A 20,154-nucleotide genomic window follows, 5' to 3' on the forward strand; every position below is an offset into this window, starting at 1 on the left:
AGATGAGTGAGTGCCTCCTGTGCCGCCTCACTCTCTTGAAAGATTTCAATTTTTATTCCATCAATTCCTGGTGCCTTATTCTTTGTCAATTCCTTCAATGCACTTTGGACTTCCTCCCTGAGTATCACTGGCTCTTGATCATATGCTACCTCTTGAAATGGTTGAACATTAACCATTTCCTTTTGGTACAGTGACTCTGTACATTTCCTTCCATCTTCTCTTGATGCATTCTGCATCATTCAATAAGTCAAGGCTTGAATTTTTTCTTCAGTTCCCCCAGCTTGAGAAATGCTGAGTGTGATCTTCATTTTTGGTTTTCTGATTCCAATTCTTTGCACATTTTATTATAATATTTGGTTTTATCTTCTCAAGCTGATCTTTGAAATTTTCTGTTCAGCTCTTGGACCTTCTCATTTCTTTCATTTGGTTTAGCATCTCTATGCTGTAGAGCAAGTTTCAGTCTCTTCTGACATCCATTTTGACCTTTTCCTTCTTTCTTGTCTTCTTAATGACTTTTTGCTCTCTTCATGTATGATGTTCTTGATGTCATCCCTATTAGTTGTAATCAACTTGATAGCTCCTAACAATAACATCAAGAGTGTAATTTGCAAAAACCAGACCAACCTTACAAGAAATATTTTAAAAAGTCCTTTGAACAGAAATCCAATGACAGCCAGCAACAGCCTGAGATTAAAACACAAAACAACACAACCCACACACCAAAATAAATATCAATAGCAAAATAAAACTACAAAAGTCAAAACAAGAAAACATAGATGTCAATATTTTATTGATGAAAACAACAAAAGAGGAAATAAATGGTGTCATAAGAGAACTTCCATATGGAGAGAAATTCAAGAGGTTATCAAGAAATAACAGACTCTTTTAAATGTAGGATGTTGTGGCAAATCTTAAGGTAACCACAAAGAAAATTCAACAACACAAAAGAAGAAAATTTAAAAATTAATAAACACAAAATCAACAAAAATGAAGGAAAAATCAAGACATAAGCAAAAGATACTTAGCACAAAGATTAAACAGGACAAAAAAATTGTCAATACACCCCCCCCAAAAAAGTGACAGTTGTAACTTATATCTGTCATTAACCATACAAAATGTAATTGGTTTCTATGCACCAGACAAGAAGGAGAGAGTAGAAGAATGGAATTTAAAATCATTGCCCATCAATAAGGAACACACCTTAGATACAAAGACAAAAATTGGTTAAAAATTAAAGGTTTGACATTTATATATAGTTGTTATTATTGGTGGTGGTGGTTATGTGCTGTGGATTCAGTCAGTCCTGACTCATAGCGACCCTGTACAGGGTTTCTGAGGCTATAAATCTTTATAGGAGCAGAAAGCCTCATCTTTCTCCTGCAGAACAGCTGGTAGTTTCAAACTGATGACCTTAAGTTTCACAGCCCGATTCATAACCACTATGCTACCGGAGCTCCTTGTTGTTGTTATTAGATGCCATCAAATCAGTTCCAATTCATAGTGATCCTATGCACAACAGAATGAAACACTGCCCAGTCCTGGGCCATACTCACAATTGTTAAGTTTGAGCACATTGCTGCTGCCACTGTGCTAATCCATCTCATTGTGATTCTTTTTCCTTTTCACTGACCCTCCACTTTACCAAGCATGACATCCTTCTCCAGGGACAGGTCCCTCCTGATAACATGTGGGGAGTATGAGAGACAAAGTCTCGCCATCCTAAATTCTAAGAAATGATCTAGTTGCACTTATTTCAACACAGATTTGTTTGTCCTGCTGACATTCCATGGTACTTTTAATATTCTTCTCCAAACACTACAGCTAAAATACACCAATTATTCCAAGGTATTCCTTATTCATTGTTCAACTTTCACATGCATAAGGCTACTGAAAATACAGTGGTTTAAGTTAGTCACACCTGTCCACAAACTGACATCTTTGCTCTTGAAGACTTTAAAGAGGTCTTGTGCAGCAGATTCGCCTAATGCAACACATCATTTGATTTCTTCACAGCTGTTTCCATGAGTGTTGGTACAGGATCCAAGCAAAATGAAGTCTTTGACAACTTCAATCTTTTGTCAATTTATCATGATATTATTTATTGGTCCAGTGGTGAGAATTTTTCTTTACGCTGGGGTACAAGCCATACTAAATAATGTGGTCTTTGATCTTCATCAATAAGTATTGTAATTCCTGTTTTCAGCAAGCAAGATTACATTATCTGCATATCAAAGGTGGTTAATGATTCTTTCTCTAATCCTGATAACATATTCTTCTTCATATAATCAAACTTCTCAGAGTAATTGCTCACCACACAGATAAAATAAGCGTGGTGAAATAATACAACCCTGACTCACACCCTTCCTGATTTTAAACCATTCAGTTTCCCTTTTATTCAGTTCAAATATCTACCTCTTGGTCTCTATATATGTTCCTCATGAGCACAAATAAGTGCTCTAGATAACCGTTCTTCACAATGTACCCATAGCTTGTCATGAACCACACAGTCAAAAGCCATTGTATAGTCAATAATGCATAGGTAAACATCGTTCTGGTATTCTCTGCTTTCAGCCAAGATCCATCTGATGTCAGCAATGATAGCCCTCATTCCTCTTCCTCATCTGAATCTGGCTTGAACCTCTGGCAGTTCCCTGTCAATGCACTGTTACAGCCATTTTTTATATATATATATCTTTAGTAAAATTTTAATTGCATGTGATATTAATTATATTATCTGATGGTTTTCACATACAGTTGGGTCACCTCTCTTTGATTGGGAACAAATATGTATCTCTTCCATTCAGGTGGTCAGGAAGTTGTCTTCCAAATTTCTTGGCATCGATGAGTGAGTGACTCCAGTGCTGCATCAGCTTTTCAGAGATTTAAAGTTATACTCCATCAATTCCCAGAGACTTGTTCTTTGCCAATGCATTCACTGCACCTTGGACTTCTTCCGTCACTTCCATTGACTCTTGATCATATGTTACCTCTTGCAATGGTTGAACATAGGCTATTTTCTTCTTGGTAAAATGACAGTGTATTCCTTCCATCTTCTTTTAATGCTTCCTGAATCATACAGTATTTTGCCCATAGAATCTTTCAACATTGCAAGTCGAAGCTGGAATTTTTTCTTCTGTTGTTTCAGCTTGAGAAATGCTGAGGGTGTTCTTCTCTTTTGATTTTCTAATTCCAGATCTTTGCAAATTTCATTTTAATATTTGACTTCATCTTCTTGAGTTGTCCTATGAAATTTTCTGTTCAGTTCTTCTACCTCCTCATTTCTTCCGTTTATTTAGCATCTCTTCCCTGGGGTAGAGTCCTGGTGTGGCACTGTTGGTTAATGCACTGGGCTGCAATGTCAGTTTGAACAACAAAGTCGGCAGTTCAATCTCACCAGCTGCTCCTCAGAAACCCTATAGAGGGTCGCTATGGGTCGGAACTGACTCAATGGCACTTAACAACAACAACACTGGGGAGCAAATTCCAGTCTCCTCTAACATCCATTTTGGTCTTTTCCTTCTTTCTTGCCTTCTTAATGATCTTTTGCTTTCTTCCTGTATGATGTTCTTGATGTCATCCCACAACTCTTCTTGCATTTTGCCATTAATGTCTAATGCATCGAATCTGACCATGAGATGATCTCTAAAATGGGGTGGGATACATTCAAAGTAATTTGTTTGTTTTCATTTCCTCTTTTTTAACTCCATCTTGAGCCTGAACTTGCATATGAGCAATTGATGGTCAGTTCCACAATCTGTCCCTGGTCTTGTTTGAGGTGATGATATGGAAGTTTTACACCATCTCTTTCTACAGATGTAGTCAATTTGAGTTCTGGGTATTCCATCAGGTGAGTTCCATGTGTACATTCCATCTGGTAAGGTCCATATGTACACTCATCTTTTATGTTGTTTAAAAAAGGTATTTGCAATGAACAAGTCATTCATCTTTCAAAATTCTAACATGCAATCTCCAGCATCATTTCTATCACCAAGGCCATATTTTCAAACAATTGATCCTCTTTTTTTTCCAACCTTTACATTCCAATCACTAGTAATTGTCAATATATCTTGATTGAATGTTTGATCAATTTCAGATTGAAGAAGTTGGTAGAATTCTTAAATTTCATATTCACTGGCTTTCGTAATTGATGCATAAATTTAAATAATAGGAGTATTAACTGATCTTCTTGTTAAGTGGGGCTGAGTCAGTTCTGACTCATAACATCTCTGTGGAAGTTTCCCAAGGAGTGGCTGGTGGGTTTGAACCACTGACCTTGTAGACAGATCTTGAAATGTTTCTTTTTAATGATGAATGCGACACTATTCCTCTTCAATTTGTTATTCCCAGCGTAGTAAATCATATGTTTGTCAGTTTCAAAATGGTCAATACTAGTCCATTTCAGCTCACTATTGCCTAGCATATCTATGTTTGTGGGTTCCATTTCAGTTTTTAAAATTTCCAATTTTCCTGGATTCATACTTCATACATTTCATGTTCAATTATTAATAGATGTTTACAACTGTTTACCCTCATTTTGAGTTGTGCCCCATCAGCAAATGAAGATCCCAAAAACTTGACTCCAATTGTGTCATCATAGTCAACTCTACTTTGAGAAGACAGCTTTTCCTTAGTCATATTTTGAGTGCCGTTCAGTGTTAGGGACTCATCTTCCAGCTCCATATCTCACAATATTCTGATGCTCTTCATCATGTTTCAGTATGCAATATTCTGATGCTGACAGCATTTCACTGCTATTCATAAGGCTTTCAGTGACTAGATTTTCAAAAGTAGTCCATCTCTCCTTCTTCCTAGTCTGTCTTAGTCTGGAAGTTCAGTTGAAGCCTGTCCAACATGTATGATCCTGCTGATGTTTAAAATATTGGTGACATAGCTTCCAGAATCACAGCAACATGTAAGCCACCACAGTATTAAAAAAAAAAAAAAAAATGCCATACAAGACTTGGATCTCTTCATTAGTTCTTTCAGCTTGAGAAATACTGTGCGTGTTCTTCCTTTTTGCTTTCCTAACAAGTCCAAACACATTTAATTATAATGCTTTGTCTTCTTGAACTGCCCTGTGGAATTTTCTGTTCAGCACTTTTACTTCATCATTTCTTACACTGATTTTAGCAACTTGTATAGGAGCAATTGATGATCTGTTTCACAGTCAGTCCCTGACTTTGTTTTGGCTGATAATATTGAGCTTCTCTATCATCTTTTCCCACAGATATTTTCAATTTGGTTCCTGCATATTCCATCTGACAAGTTCCACATGTATAGTCACTGTTTATGTTATTGAAAAAAAAAAAGGTATTTGCAATGAAGAAGCTGTTGGTCTTGCAAAATTCTATCATGTGTACAAAGGCAAGAAGTGACTGGCTTATAAGCTTTCAAGAGGGAACCTAGATCCAGAGGGCCTGGAGGAAGATAGAATCTCCGGTGAGTAGTATTCAATCTGACTAGGTGGGGCTGATGCAATGAAATGCAGACGGGTCTCTTGTGATACAATAGTGAATAATTGTTATTAGGACTGATTGTGAGGGTTAGAAATGTAAAGGTAGACGTCTTATAGCAAGGAGGGGAGTGACTAACTTTTCAGTCTAGGACCGGAGGTCCCTAGGACCATCAATGGAGAAGAGCAGAGAGAGGGACCCTACCCAGAGAAGCAGTGATGCCTGAAATGGAGCCAGAGATGATGATGTGGAGCGATGGAGCAGCTGGAGACTTTAGATCCAGAGAGGGAGAGCGACTGTGTGCTGAAGACCTGGGGGGTACAGGGAAGGATTGCATGAAGGGGATTGTAACCATGGCAATGAGACGATATACAATAGAATGAATGTAAAACTAATGTTCTCCCATGTAAACTATCACATAATTCACAATAAAACATTTAAGAAAAAAAAATCTATCATGTGATCTTCAGCCTCATTTCTATCACCAAGGCCATATTTTCCAACTGCTCAGCCTTCCTCTTTGCTTCCATCTTATTTGTTCCAAACGCAAATAGTTGTTAATGCATCTTGATTGCATGTTTGTTCAAATTCAGACAGAAGATGTTGGTAGACTTCTTCTATTTCTTTATCATCTAGTGGTTTGTGTGTAAATTTGAATAATAGTTGTCTTCCTTTTAGGTGTACAGATATTATCCTACCACAGACAACATGTTGTTGTTGTTGTTAAGTGCTGTCAAGTCGGTTCCCACCCATAGCGACCCTATACAGGGTTTCCGAGGGTGTAAATCTTTACGGGAGTAGAAAGCCTCATCTTTCTCCCGTGGAGCAGCTGGTAGTTTCGAACCACTGACCTTAAGGTTCGCAGCCCGATTCGTAACCACTACGCTACCAGAGACAACATAGTACTTCAAAATCTTGACATGTTCTTTTTGACAATTAATATGACACCATTCATCTTGAATTTGTCATTCCCAGCATAGCAAATCATATTGTTGTAGTTGTTGCATGCCTACAAGTCAGTTCAGACTCATCATGACTCTGTATAGAGTTTCCAAGGAGAGACTGGTGGGTTGGAAAACCAACTTTACAGTAAGCAGTGGAGTGCTTATTCTACAGTGTCACACAATATGATTGACCATTTATGCTCACCAGTGCCTAGGATATCAAACTTCATTTGTTCTACTCCTTTCTAATTAGGGTGAAAGTAATTTTATTGTGGTTTCATTTGCATTTTCCTAATGCCTAATGAAAGTAAGCATATTTTCAGGTGATTTTTAGCCATTTCTATTTCTTCTTTTGTGGAATGTCTTTTGAAGTTGTTTGCCCATTTTTTGATTAAGTTGTTTGTTTTGATGTTTTTGATGTTAAATTATAGGAGTTCTTTATATATTCTGGATATTAAACCCTTATAAGAAACATGGTTCTGAACATTTTTCTCTCAATATATAGGTAGCTCTTCACCTTGTTGATAAAATCTTTTGATAATTTTTTTTTTTTTTCTGAAGTTCTAGTCATCTACTTTTTCTTTTACTGGTCTTGTTTTTGGTTTCATATCTAAGAATCTACTACTACTGTTGTTGTTATTAAGTACTGCTGAGTCTGCTCTTGCTTATAGTGACCCACTATAGGGTTTCTAAGGAGTTGTGGATGAATTTGAACCACTGACCTGTTGGTTAGCAGTTCAGTTCTTTTCTGACAGTGCCTCACCAGGTCTTTTTTTTTTTTTTTTCAGTTATCTTCTAAAAGTAGCAAAATATATTTTGAGCACCTGAGGATACTATCACATCAAAAACAGTTGAGGGGTTCTAGAATACTAATCAAAATTAATCCAGAATTGTCCTATCAATAAAAGGAAGATAGTTGTGCTACTGAAGGCTGAACAAAAACTATAGTCCATTATCAATATTATTCTGGCTACTTTACTGGAATACGTCTAATGGCATCCATTTATGGAGGTTGTAGCTAAATTTAACCCTGGGCCACTACTTGAAGAAAACTGTACTTGAAGGAAAGTCCAGTAGAATTTATAAATATTTGTCTGCAAAATCATTTACCCCTTTTGTCTTCACTTCCCAGTCACTGGGGACAAAGAAACCTCTTTGACCAGCAAAAAGCATACTTTCAGGCAGAGTAGCTGATGGAATAAATGAAAATTCTGAAATTAGTTTGGACATTGCATATAATAAATAATGCAGAGGGTATGAGATGCTTTTGAAAAAGCATTTAAAAATGCTTATACTAAAATAGTATGCAGTATATCTCAAGTAATTAATTTTGTCTTTGACCTTTAAGTATAGAATATTATTCTAAACTTGTTCCATGTCACAATTTAAACTTTACTCTCTTACATATATAGAAACTTTTTGTGAGTCAGTCCTAAAATTATTTTGGTGAAATGTGCTTCACTTGAACATTACAGGCTCTGAAATTAATGGTGATGGTGTGATGGTTTGCTGTGGAGTTGGTTCCCACTCATAGTGACCCTGTGTAGGGTTTTTGAGGCTGTAAATCTTTACGGCATCAGAAAGCCTCATCTTTCTCCCGCTGAACGGTTGGTAGTTTCAAACTGCTGACCTTGAGGTTAGCAGCCCCATTCATAACCATTAGGCTACCAAAGTTCCCTCTGAAATTAATACAATTCTGGAACCAAATAGAAGTGGATTTAAACCATGGCTCCATCACTTTTAAGCTACTTACCTTCCATGAACTTCATTTCTCTACCTATGGAACAGAGATTTTAAAATTACCTGTAAATTGTTTTGAGACTTAGATACAATATACAGAATGGCAGGCACATAACAGTATGACTAAAAACAGTAGTTTCCTTAATGAGTTTAGAATCTATCCATTACAGATATTTCTCCATTATTATCCATCTTCTATCATCTCCTTAAAAATGTAACATATTTTAATTTGACCTAGATAAATTTTTCACACATTATTTGTAAGCCTGCATTTTTAGGGTATTTGAAAAGGTTTTGTTTAACCTTTTATGAAACATACTGTACATACAAAAAGGTACACTAATCAAAATTCCAAAAGTTGAAGAATTTGCATGTGTTCTAGGCACTGTGTTGTTGTTATATGCCATTGCTACATTTAAGCCCATTGCTGCTGCCACTGTGCCAATTCATCTCGTTTGAGGACTTCCTCTTTTTCTCTTATACTCCATTTTACCAAACATGATATCCTTCTCCAGGGATTGGTCCCTCCTGATAATATGTCTAAAGTATGAGAGACAAAGTCCCTCCTGGCTTCCAGGGAGCATCCTGGCTGTACTTCCTCCAACACAGATTGGTTTGCTCTTTTGGAATTCCATGGTACTTTATACATTCTCCTCCAACACCGTAACTCAAATGCATCAATTCTATAGTCTTTCTTATCCATTCTCCAACTTTCACATGTATATGAGGGTATTGAAAGTACCGTGGCTTGGATCAGGTGCATCTTAGTTCTCAAACTAACATCTTTGATGTTCAACACTTTAAAGAGGTCTTATGCAGCAGATTTGCCTAATGCAGTACTTCATTTGATTTCATGACTGTTCCTTCCATTAGTGCTGATGGTTAATACAGGAAGATGAAGTCTTTGACATCTTCAGTCTTTTCTCCATTTATCTTGATGTTATTTATTGGTTTAGTGGTGAGGATTTTTGTTTTCTTTACATTGAGGTATAACCCATACCTATGGTTCTGGTCTTTTAAGTCCTCTTCAGTTTCAGCAAGGTTGTATCAACTGCATATCACAGGTTGTTAATGAGTCTTCCTCCAAATCTGATGCCATGTTTTTCTTCATATAATCCAGCTTCTTGGATTATTTGCTCAGTATACAGATTGAGTAATTATGATGAAAGAACAAATCCCTTGTTCATACTTTTCCTAGTTTTAAACCAATCAGTGTTCCCTTGTTCTGTTTGGACAACTTCCTCCTAATATATGTACAGGTTCCTCATGAGCTAAATTAATTGTTCCAGAATACTCATTCTCCACAATGTTGTCCATAGTTTGTCTTGCTCCACACAACCAAAAGCCTTTACATAATCAATAAAGTGTTCTAGGCACTGTAAGGGAGAAAGATGGGCTTTCTGCTCCCGTAAAGATTTGCAGCCTCGGAAACCCTGTACAGGGTCACTATGAGTCGGAACTGACTCCACGGTATTTAACAACAACAACAAAGGCAGGCTGAATAGTTTCTCCAAGACTGCCTCTTAAGTCATATATATGGATTGGAGAGCTAAAATAAATGAGGTTGCTCAGCTAGCTCTCCCTCCAAACAAACTCTCCTCTTCTAGGAACAATTACTCAGAAGAAGAAGTTCTTAAGTTATCTTTAAAGACTCTGTTGTTACATTTTTGCTTATGTTGCTTTTTTTTACCATATATTTTAATAAATTCAAATTGGAAGGGTCAAGGAATACTACAATGTTATCATATTCTATAAATCCATGCAACATTTATTGTGAGGACAGCATGACCTAGCGTGAGTTGAAGATGAAAACAACTTTGTATTTCCTACTGAAAGAAGAAACTTTAAAAGAAGTGAACCACAAGGAAGTTTTCAAACAGGAAGCTAATCGCTAATTAATATTTGAGAAACTGGTGATGCAATGGTTAAGCATTCAGCTGCTAGTGAAATGTCAGCTGCTCAAAGCAAACAGTAGCTTCATGGGTGAAAAGATCTGGTAATCAGATCCCACAAAGATTTCAGCATATGAAACTCTATGGACAATTTTGCTTTTCCCTATAGGATCACTGTAGTCCTGATGTGATGCTGTAGGATAAACACTTGACTACTTATCACAAGATTGGAGGTTCAAACCCACCAATAGCTCCTTGGAAACCCTATATAGGGTCACTATGAATCAGAAACAACTCCATGGCACTTAGCAACAACTACAACATAGAATCACTATGAGTCAGAAATGACTCAATGGCACAAACCTAGATGAATTAATTTAGTTGTGCATTAGAAAAAGATAAATGGATTTATAGAGAAACGTCCATCTTCATTAAACTGGGCACCTCAGAGTTCTTTCTTAGACTTTATTCTCAACACTCTTTAATTGTCTTCAAGAGCACCCATATCTCTAATAGCACCATTTCCATCTACATTCTGATGATTATCTATTAGTTTAAACTTAGTTTCATTAATTTGAGATCCCAATATCAAATTCTCCTTCTTTAAAACAAATACAAATCTTTTGATGATGTCATTGAATAACTGCTTCACTTGTTTATTTCTCAGGATATAAATCAACGCTTTAACGAGGTCTTTTGCTGCACATTTGCCTAATGCAATGTATCATTTGATTCTTAACTGTTGCTTCCATGAGTATTGACTGTGGATACAAGCACAATGAAGACTTTGACAACTTCAATCTTTTCTCCATTTATCATGATGCTACTTATTGGTTTCATTGTGAGGATTTTAATTTTCTTTACATTGAGTTGCAATCTATACAGAAGGCTTTAGTCTGTGATCTTCATCAATACTTTAAGTCTTCTTTACTTCCAGGAAGCAACACTGTGTCATCTGCATATCACAGGCTGTTAATGAGTTTTTTTTCCAATCCTGCTGCCACATTCTTTTTCATATAATTCAGCTTCTTGGATTATTTGCTCAATATACAGACTAAATAAACACAATAATACAAGTATGGAGCACACCTTTCCTAATATTAAACCAGTCAGTAGTCCCTTATTGTGTTCAAACAACTGCTTGTTGGTCCAGCAGCTTCCTCAAGAGCACAATTAAGTTTCTGGAATTCCCATTCCACAAAGTCAATTGCCTTTGCATAGTCAATGAAGCACAAATAAAATTCTTTCTGACATTTTCTGTTTTCCATCTTATGTCAGCAATGATATCTGTAGTTCCACATTGTCTTATGAATCTGGCTTGAATTTCTGACCATTTCCTGTGATGTACTGCTGTAATCATTTTTTAATTATCTTTAGAAATCTTTACTTGCATATGATGATGATACCATTCAATAATTTCTGCATTCTATTTGTTCACATTTCTTTGGGATGGAATCAAATACATATCTCTTCCAGTTGGATGGCCAGGTAGTTGTCTTCTAATTTTCTTAGCATAGATAAATGAGCACCTCCAGTGCTGCATCAGTGTGTTGAAATATTTGTTTGTATTCCATCAATACCTGGAGCTTTATGGCATTCCACCAATGCCATAAGTAAAGCTTGGACCTCTTCCTTCAATACCATCAATTTTTTATCATATGCTACCTCTTGAAATGATTAAACACTGGCCAGTTATTTTTTAATACAGTAAATGTGTATCCCTTCTATCTTCTTTTGTTGATTCTTACATCATTTAATATTTGCCCACAGAATACTGAATCAATTTCTTTGTCATGCAGCCAAGACTGGAACTATGAAACAATGTCCCAATTTAAAGGTTACTTTATTTTCAAACTTGAGAAAGTTATGGATGATTTAGAACATCAGCTCCTGAACCAAGAGGTTCTCGCAACCTTAATGTCGAATATATTCCTTTTGATGAAATGAAGGAAAGAATACTGAAAATTGTCACTGGATTTAATGGTATCCCTTTTACTATTCAACAATTATGTGAAATGCTAACAGATCTAAGGAGAAACTATACAGGAACAGACAAATGTCTTAGAGGAGTAGAAAACAATGTGATGGTTGTTAGCTGTGTTTATCCTTCTTCAGAGAAAAACAATTCCAATAGTTTAAATCGAATGAATGCTGTCATGTTTCCTGCAAATTCACCAAGTTATACTGCGAAGTCTAACATAAATGGGCCTGGAACACCCAGGCCACTTAATCCACCAAAGGTTTCTTTGTCAATCCCCATGACAACAAATGGTATGCTTGAGAACACTGGCAGCAAAGAGTCAAATCTACAGCAAAATGAGGACAAAGATCCAGAGTGACTCTGACATTTGAATCAGTAAGTTCATCTCTGAGCCCTATAAAAAATAAACATACAGATGAAGATGCTATGGAGGCAGAGGGGCATGTGGTGAAAAGACTCAGATTTGATAAAGAAGATGAAGAGAGGCAGCCAGTCAGACAACTTCTGTCGGGAACGACATAAGACACAATTACTGGGAAGCTGAGGCCTTGTGACCTGGACGAAAATCCAAACCCTGGGCCTTCCTTGGTATGGCGAGCCATGAACCCTGCGGACCCAGGAAGTGACCTCCTGGGGACCCAGGTTCATTGGTGTTTGTGAACTCACTGTTGGGCTACCTCTGTACAAGTCCTAATATTGTTCATTCTATGCTTCTAACTCCAGTAATTGTAGCTTCTGAGAAAATGGTTTTTATAATGCCTCTCTTAATGTCTCCACTGTGTTGGCAGTGTGTAGGGTCCTGGGAATGAATCTTTCTGAGGTACAAGTGATAGTCACCTGGGATGAGTGTCAGAACTGCTCCTTATTTGATTATTCAGTTATGTTTAATATTAACTTAGAACATGAGCTCTTGATTATCCATGTACGTTAATAAAACCAAATTTTGCCCTAGAACTGAGGCAGTAAAACTTCCTCAGAGGACAAACAAGGACAGATTTACTGGGATTAAGCAGGGAGGTTCTGGAGAGGAACTGCCCGGGGTATTCACTTGAGGCGGAGTGGTAAATTCTGGGAATATTGGATTAAAGGACAATGGTGGCAACTCCCTCAGACCACCCTGGGTTTAATCAGTTTAGATTCTGGGAAAAGGATAATGGTGGCAACTCCCTCAGACCACCCTGAGTTTAATCAGTTTGATCCAGATGCTCTTCTTCCCCCTGAAGGTAACATTGTAGCATTTGGGTGTGGAATCCGGATAGAGGATAAGGAATGTGAAGGTGAGACCTCACCTTCTTGGAAAGGTTGTGACCCTTCTCTCACCTTCCCTGGAACTGTAGCAAGAAAGAATTACTAGTTTAACAAACAAAGCTAAATGTTTGAAATCCTGTTCAAACGCATATATTTTTTACTTGCAAAGTAAAGAAAAACAGCTTAAATCCCTTCAGAAATTAGAAACCAACCTTTATATGAGCTTATAAGTCTTTCACCTTTACCCACTAGTGATTAAGTGTTAAAAGTATGTTAGACGTTCTTTAGGCCTAAAGATTAATCTATAATAGCTTGCTTGAACCTTTTCCTGTAGAAATAAAAATGTTAGATTGCTAAGAAAATTGTGTTGTACCTAGAAAATATCTTAAAGGGCGTTCCTATGAATCGTGTGTCCTGTCCTTGAATTTCTCCTTGAAAAAACTTAATAAAAGACTGGGGTAGAGATAGTTCTGCGTGCATTCTTGGCAGCAGGTCTATCTGTCTGTCAGCTTGTATCCACTCTGGTCTCCGAGTGTTTCTTTTCTATCTCACCTCTCCAGACATCCCACCTAAAGTTAGTTCTGTGTGCAATGTCTGCCACTGAGCAGTCTGTCTGGCAGCTTGCATCAAACCTGTGTGTCTGTCTTCTTTGTGTCTGTTTTCTCTCTCTCTCTCTCTCTCTCTCTCTCTCTCTCTCTCTCTCTTTCTATCGTCACCAGACACCCCACCTTCATGTACTCACCCCCTTGTTGAGGCCAGTCTCCGGCAAACTTCCAGTGAAATTTCTTCAGTTATGGTAAAAGAAACTGAAGCATCATCTTCATCTCAGGCTAAAGATAAAGAAAGTAGCACTTGTACAGAAGAGGATGAAGATGAGAATGAAGAGAAAGAAGAAGAGTCTTTTATGACATCAAGAGAAATTATTCCACGAAGGAAAAAATCTAGAAAAAGCATCTGATGATGCCTTAACTGTGAATGAAGAGATTTCTGAAGAAAATAATCAAATGGAGGAATCTGATTGGTCTCAAGCTGAGAAAAATTTACATTCAGAAGGTAGTGAAAATTCAGGTCCTGTAAGCAGTGGTTCTGACAGCCATGAAACAGAAGAACTAGTGGGATCCAAGTCCAGTAAAACTGGAAAGAGTCTTTCAGCATTATTCATGGAAAACGAAAAAGCCACATAAGTCACAGATGAACTGATGGAACAAGACTAATTATTTACAAACATTTAGAAGCAATATTTTACACACAGTTCTGGTTTTATGCTGTATAAAATTTGTTGTGGAACTTTAGTTTTACAAGAGAAGCAGATTGTAAAATTAAGTATTTAATAGAATAAATCCTGAAAGAGTTGTACATGTTAGAACTGTGAATATCAGCTCCTCTGGGTCCTGCTTACCGCTGACTTTTTTTGGTCTGGTCAAATCAGTGGTTTGTGTATAGATTTTTTTTTTTTAATAAACATTTTTAAACTGAAAGATAATAATATAATTTTGAAAACTTTTTAGAGATTATCACAAATAGTTTATACATATGCAAGAAAGCTTTTTGTCTTGTCTCTTTCTTACCATTCTAGCAGTTTTCTTATTTTGGTCATAGTTGCAACATTTTCACATGTGCATTATATGATTTCATGCTGGTTTCCAGATTGTATTGTTTGACTATGTACAATGGAACCTTAATTCATATATACCTATGTTATTTCTAATGGGAGAAATGCTATATTTTTCTGTTTCTATAAAGAGATGACTATAGTGAATACTTTTTCTATTGGTAATGTCTGAGTGCACCTCTTTCAGAAGACAGTTTCTTTCTCTTCTGATGTAATTAATATAAAATCTGGCCCTTGTGAAACCCTGGAAATCTTAAGTCTGTAGCAGTACCAGGTTAAACACATTCCAAAAAAATCTGTTGAAATAAAAATTCTTTTGTATACTTCTGAGATTCCTGATAAAAACACTTCATTATTTATTTGGGGAAATGTGCTTTATCTTGGAAATTATGTTCAAACTCTTGCTTACTCTTTTGTAGAACGAATGCTTATGAAACTGAAAAAAGACCATCTCAGAACTGAGCAGCTTCCTTGATGTGTTGTTTGCTTTTCTCAACATTGTGAATATTACACATTTATTTCTAAATTATTCTTGAGTATACAAATGTCAATATGAAACAGCACTATACTGAAAGAATTAATATATTATTTTAGTAATGTACATGGGCTAAATGACTGGAGCTTTAGGGCTGCATAGAAACCACAGAATTTGTATGACATTTTGAAGCAAATTAACTATTTTTGAACATTTGACAGCCAGTGATATCTTTTTCACATCAACACAAAGCACAAGAATTCCTCCAAACCCAATATTTTCAAATTAATATATTTAAAGTCATGCAAGCTGCAACTTCTATGTCAAAATTACTGGCTGCCAGATTTATATCTGTTTCTTCAGCTGTACCTTTTGATATTTAGAATATTTAAATTTATGTAAAGCAGATTATGTAGAATACCATGTGTTCACTGCCTTTGTGAAGCAGTATAAAATTGTATAATTTCTGTGTATAAACCAAATGCTTGGGTTTTCAATACAGTATTCATATAAGGCAATAAATATAAATGTTATGAATTTATCTTTTAGCTTAATTTAATTTTAATTAATTTGAGATCCCAATATCAAATTCTCCTTCTTTGAAACAAATGCAAATATTTTGATGATGTCATTGAAAGACTGCTTTACTTGTTTATTTCTCAGGGTATAAATGAAGGAGCTCAACAAAGGAGCAACAGATGTAGCAAGCACAGAAACTGCCTTATTAATGGCCACTTCATCCTTTGCTGAACGTTTGATATATATGAAAATGCAGCTTCCATAGGAGATGGAGACAACAATCATGTGGGAAGAACAGGTGGAAAAGGCTTTCTTCCTTTGCTCAGCAGAGGGCAGTTTTAGAACCATCCTAATGATAGATATATAGGACAGAACTACACACACAAGGGTCATTATGAAGGTCACCACAGCACAGGCTATAACCACCTGCTCTATAAACCACGTATCTGAACATGAATTCTTCAGTAGTGGAGAAGCATCACAGTAAAAATGGTCAATGACAGAGTCACAAAATTCCAGGTTGAGACTCAAATTAAGAAATGGAAGAATAATCAATAAGCCAGACACCCAACAACAGAGGATAAGAATCTTGCAGACTTTGCTATTCATGATGGTCACATAATGCAGGGGTTTACAGATGGCCACATAGCGGTCATAGGACATAACAGCTAACAGAAAAAAATCTGTAGCTGAAAAGAGGACAATAAAAAATATCTGAGTGAAACATGCTTTGACAGTGATGGTTCTATTCCCAGTTGATAGGATGTGTAAGTATTGGGGGACACATGCAGTTGTGAATATGATTTCTAAAAAGGAGAAATTTTGAAGAAAAAAGTACATGGCTGTTTTTAGATGAGAGTCCACCAAGATGAGAGAAATGATGGTCATATTTCCAATTATACTTAACATATATGTAATAAACAGATAGATGAACACTAAGATCTGTAGTTGTGGGTCATTTGTCAATCCCAGTATGATGAATGTTGTTATTGTTGAGCTGTTTCTCATCACTGACTTCACACTGCTGCCTGATCTTCACCGAAATTAAATCTAAGGAACGACATCAAAATATAACAGGATCAGAAAGTGACTAATTAAAACTCAGTTAATCCCACTCACATACATTTTCTTCTATTATTATTGCAATTACAATATGCAAGGACTCCAAATTCTTCATCTAGTTAACTAAGCAATTTTTAAAGATCAGGCATATTTCTACCAGAAAACAACCACTGACTTCTTATTCACAATAGAGATTTTTTTTTATATAGATAATTTGAAAAAAAAAAAAGAATGAAATATGAAGGTTCTCCCAAAAAATCATGATAAAATGGAATTGAAAAATAATGGATATCACCACATACTTTGTTTTCATGCCTATTATTGTGGCTGGAGTGAACAACTTGTAGAGACCTGGAGTTAGAGAAAAAAAAAAAAAAAAAAAAAAAGGAAGAACACACTCAACACTCCTTAAACTGAGAGAACTGAAGAAAAACTTAAAGCCTCAACTTTAAATGTTGAAGGATTCAACGGGCAAATTTTTAAATGATGCAGAAAGCATCAAGAGAAAATGGAAGGAATTCACAGAGTCACTGTACCAAAAAGAAATGTTCGGACCCTATCCAGCAAAGCAGTGACGCTAGAGATGGAGGCAGAGAGGATGACATGGAGAGATGGAGTGGCTGAGGACTCTGGACTCAAGGAGGGAGAGGGGCTGTGTGCTGATGGCCAGGGGGCAGGCTTGTGGGGTGTACCCTTCGGTTGATTGAACGGTTATATATTCCTGAGTGCTTCGGTGTACATCCAAAAAAAAAACAAAAAAACAGAGGGAATGGAAGGAAGCAATTGCTGTTGAATGATGATGCATAGAAGGGATTGTAATAATTTCAGTGAAATGAAATACGATAGGATGGATGTTCTCCCATGTAAACTATCACTCTATTCACAATAAAAACTTTTTTTAAAAAATAAACACTATAAAGAAATGTTCAACCATTTCAAGAGGTAGCATATGATAAAGAACCAATGATACTGAAGGAAGAAGTCCAAGGTGCATTGAATCATTGGCAAACAACAAGGCATGAGAATTGATGGAATACTAATTGAAATATCTCAGTAAACTGATGCAGTAATGGAGACACTCACTCATCTAATTCAAGAAGTTTGGAACTGACTGGAAGAGATCAAGATTTGATCCCAGTGCAAAGAGAGGTGACCTTACGGCATGCAGAAATCATTGGACAATATCATTAATATCACATGTAAGCAAAATTTTTCCTAAAAATAATACATATACAGCTGCAACCATACATTTACAAAGAAATTCCTGAGGTTCAAAGCGAATTTAGAAGAGGACATGGAAGGAGAGATATAATTGCTGACTTCAGATGGATCTTGGCCAAAAGCAGAGAATACCAGAAAGATGTTTGCCTGTGCTTTATTGACTATGCAAAGGTTTTCAATTGTGTGGATCATGACAAACTATGGATAGCATTGCATAGAAAAGAATATTCTGGAGCACTTAACTGTGCTCATGAGGAACCTATATATAAAGAAGTAGTTGTTCAAACAGAAAAAAGGAACACTGAGTGGTTTAAAATTAGGAAAGTTGTGCACCAGAGTTGGATTTTTTCACCATACTTATTCAGTCTATATGCTGAGAAAATCACCTGAGAAGCTGGAGTATATGGGAAAAAATGTGGCACCACATTTGGAAAAAGACTCATTAACAACCTGCACTATGCAGATAATACAACTTTGCTTGCTTACAGCAAATAGGACTGAAAATACTTATGATGAAGATCAGAGACCACAGCCTTCAGTATGGATCGCACCTCCATATAAAGAAAACAAAAATTCTCACCACTGGATCAATAAACAACATCCATTTCAGTGAATAAAAGATTGAAGTTGTCAAAGACTTCATTTTACTCAGATCAACCATCAACACTCACGGAAGCAGCAGTTGAGATGACATATTGCATTAGGCAAATCTTCTGCACAAGATCTCTTTAAAGTGTTAAGAGCAAAGATGTCAGTTTGAGGATTAAGGTGCACCTGACCATATTTTCAGTAACTTCATATGCATGTGAAAGTTGGACAATGAATAAGGAAGACCGTATTAATACATTTGAGTTATGGTGTTTGAGGAGAATATTAAATGTACCACGGACTGCCAAAAGAACAAACTGATCTGTATTGGCAGGACTACAGCTAGAATGCTCCCTGGAAGCCAGAATGACCAGACTTTGTCTCTCATACTTTGGATATATTATCAGATATCCCTGGAGAAGGAAATCATGTTTGGTAAAGTGGAGAGTTGGAGAAAAAAAAAAAGAAGACTCCTAACAAAATGGACTGATATGATGACAGCATCAATGGCCTCAAACATAGCAATTGTGAGGTTGGTGTAGGACTGGGCATTGTTTCATTCTGTTTTGCACTGGGTCACTATGAGTTGGTACTGTGTCTATGGCACCTCACAACAACAATTTGTTGAAGTAGACTCAACAGTATCTAATAGCAGTTTGACAGAAGTGTAATACCTATATTAGTACAGAACAGGCATTTAGTGCATTTAGTGCATGTACTCTGGAGCCAAGATTCATTTTTCTGGATTCAAAGCATACCTTTGTCACCAACTAGTTGAATGACTTTGGACAATCATTTAAATCATTGATATTATTATCTCTCTGTGTTTCCATTTTCCTAATCCACAAAATTCAGTTAGCAAAAATACTACACCTTAGGGTATGTTAACCTTACGGTATATGAGGTTTAAATGAGACAAACCATAAAGCATGCTTACAATAGTATTTATTACGTAAGGCTATATACATATCTGTTACTATTTTTCTGATTTTCTAAAGTCAATTCCTCTGATCATCTCATGAAGGAGCACAGCTATTTAAGAAGAAATGCTTACAGAAATAAGCTCTCGCTAGTTCTGTTTCTGTTTCTTTTATGATTAATGTTTTCCAATTTTTTAGATTAATTTTATAAGCATAGAAACATGTTTCGGTATATCACTGTTTTTATTTTTTTTTTAAAAAAGCAACTTTCCCATTAGGAACTGATACTTCTATTTTCTAGTTTTCACATTGCTGTATATAGTGTTCATGTTATTTAACTTCTTGTTGTTGGTTGTTGTTGTTAAGTGCTGTCAAGTTGGTTCCGACACATGGTGACCCTGTATATGGTTTCCAAGGAACGACTGATCAACTTGAATCACCAACCTTGTGGTTCAAACCAACTTTGGAGCCCAGTGCATTAACAGACATCACCACACCA

The 20,154-nt window shown here is 36.3% G+C and overlaps 1 protein-coding gene and 1 pseudogene across 1 annotated transcript; one reads left to right on the top strand and one right to left on the bottom strand.

The window, feature by feature from the left end:
* Positions 1-14,472, top strand: part of LOC102823671 — a 20,261-nt pseudogene extending 5,789 nt beyond the window's left edge.
* Positions 14,473-15,906: 1,434 nt separating this feature from the next.
* LOC102824050 (olfactory receptor 6C2-like) lies at positions 15,907-16,872 on the bottom strand. The gene has a single exon (XM_006859581.1). It carries the CDS (start codon positions 16,870-16,872, stop codon positions 15,907-15,909), a length of 966 nt encoding a protein of 321 aa, XP_006859643.1.
* Between the last annotated feature and the right edge of the window lie 3,282 nt (positions 16,873-20,154).

The sequence above is a fragment of the Chrysochloris asiatica genome, unplaced genomic scaffold, assembly GCF_000296735.1.
Source record: "Chrysochloris asiatica unplaced genomic scaffold, ChrAsi1.0 scaffold00033, whole genome shotgun sequence".
In the NCBI taxonomy this organism is placed as follows: Eukaryota; Metazoa; Chordata; class Mammalia; order Afrosoricida; family Chrysochloridae; genus Chrysochloris; species Chrysochloris asiatica.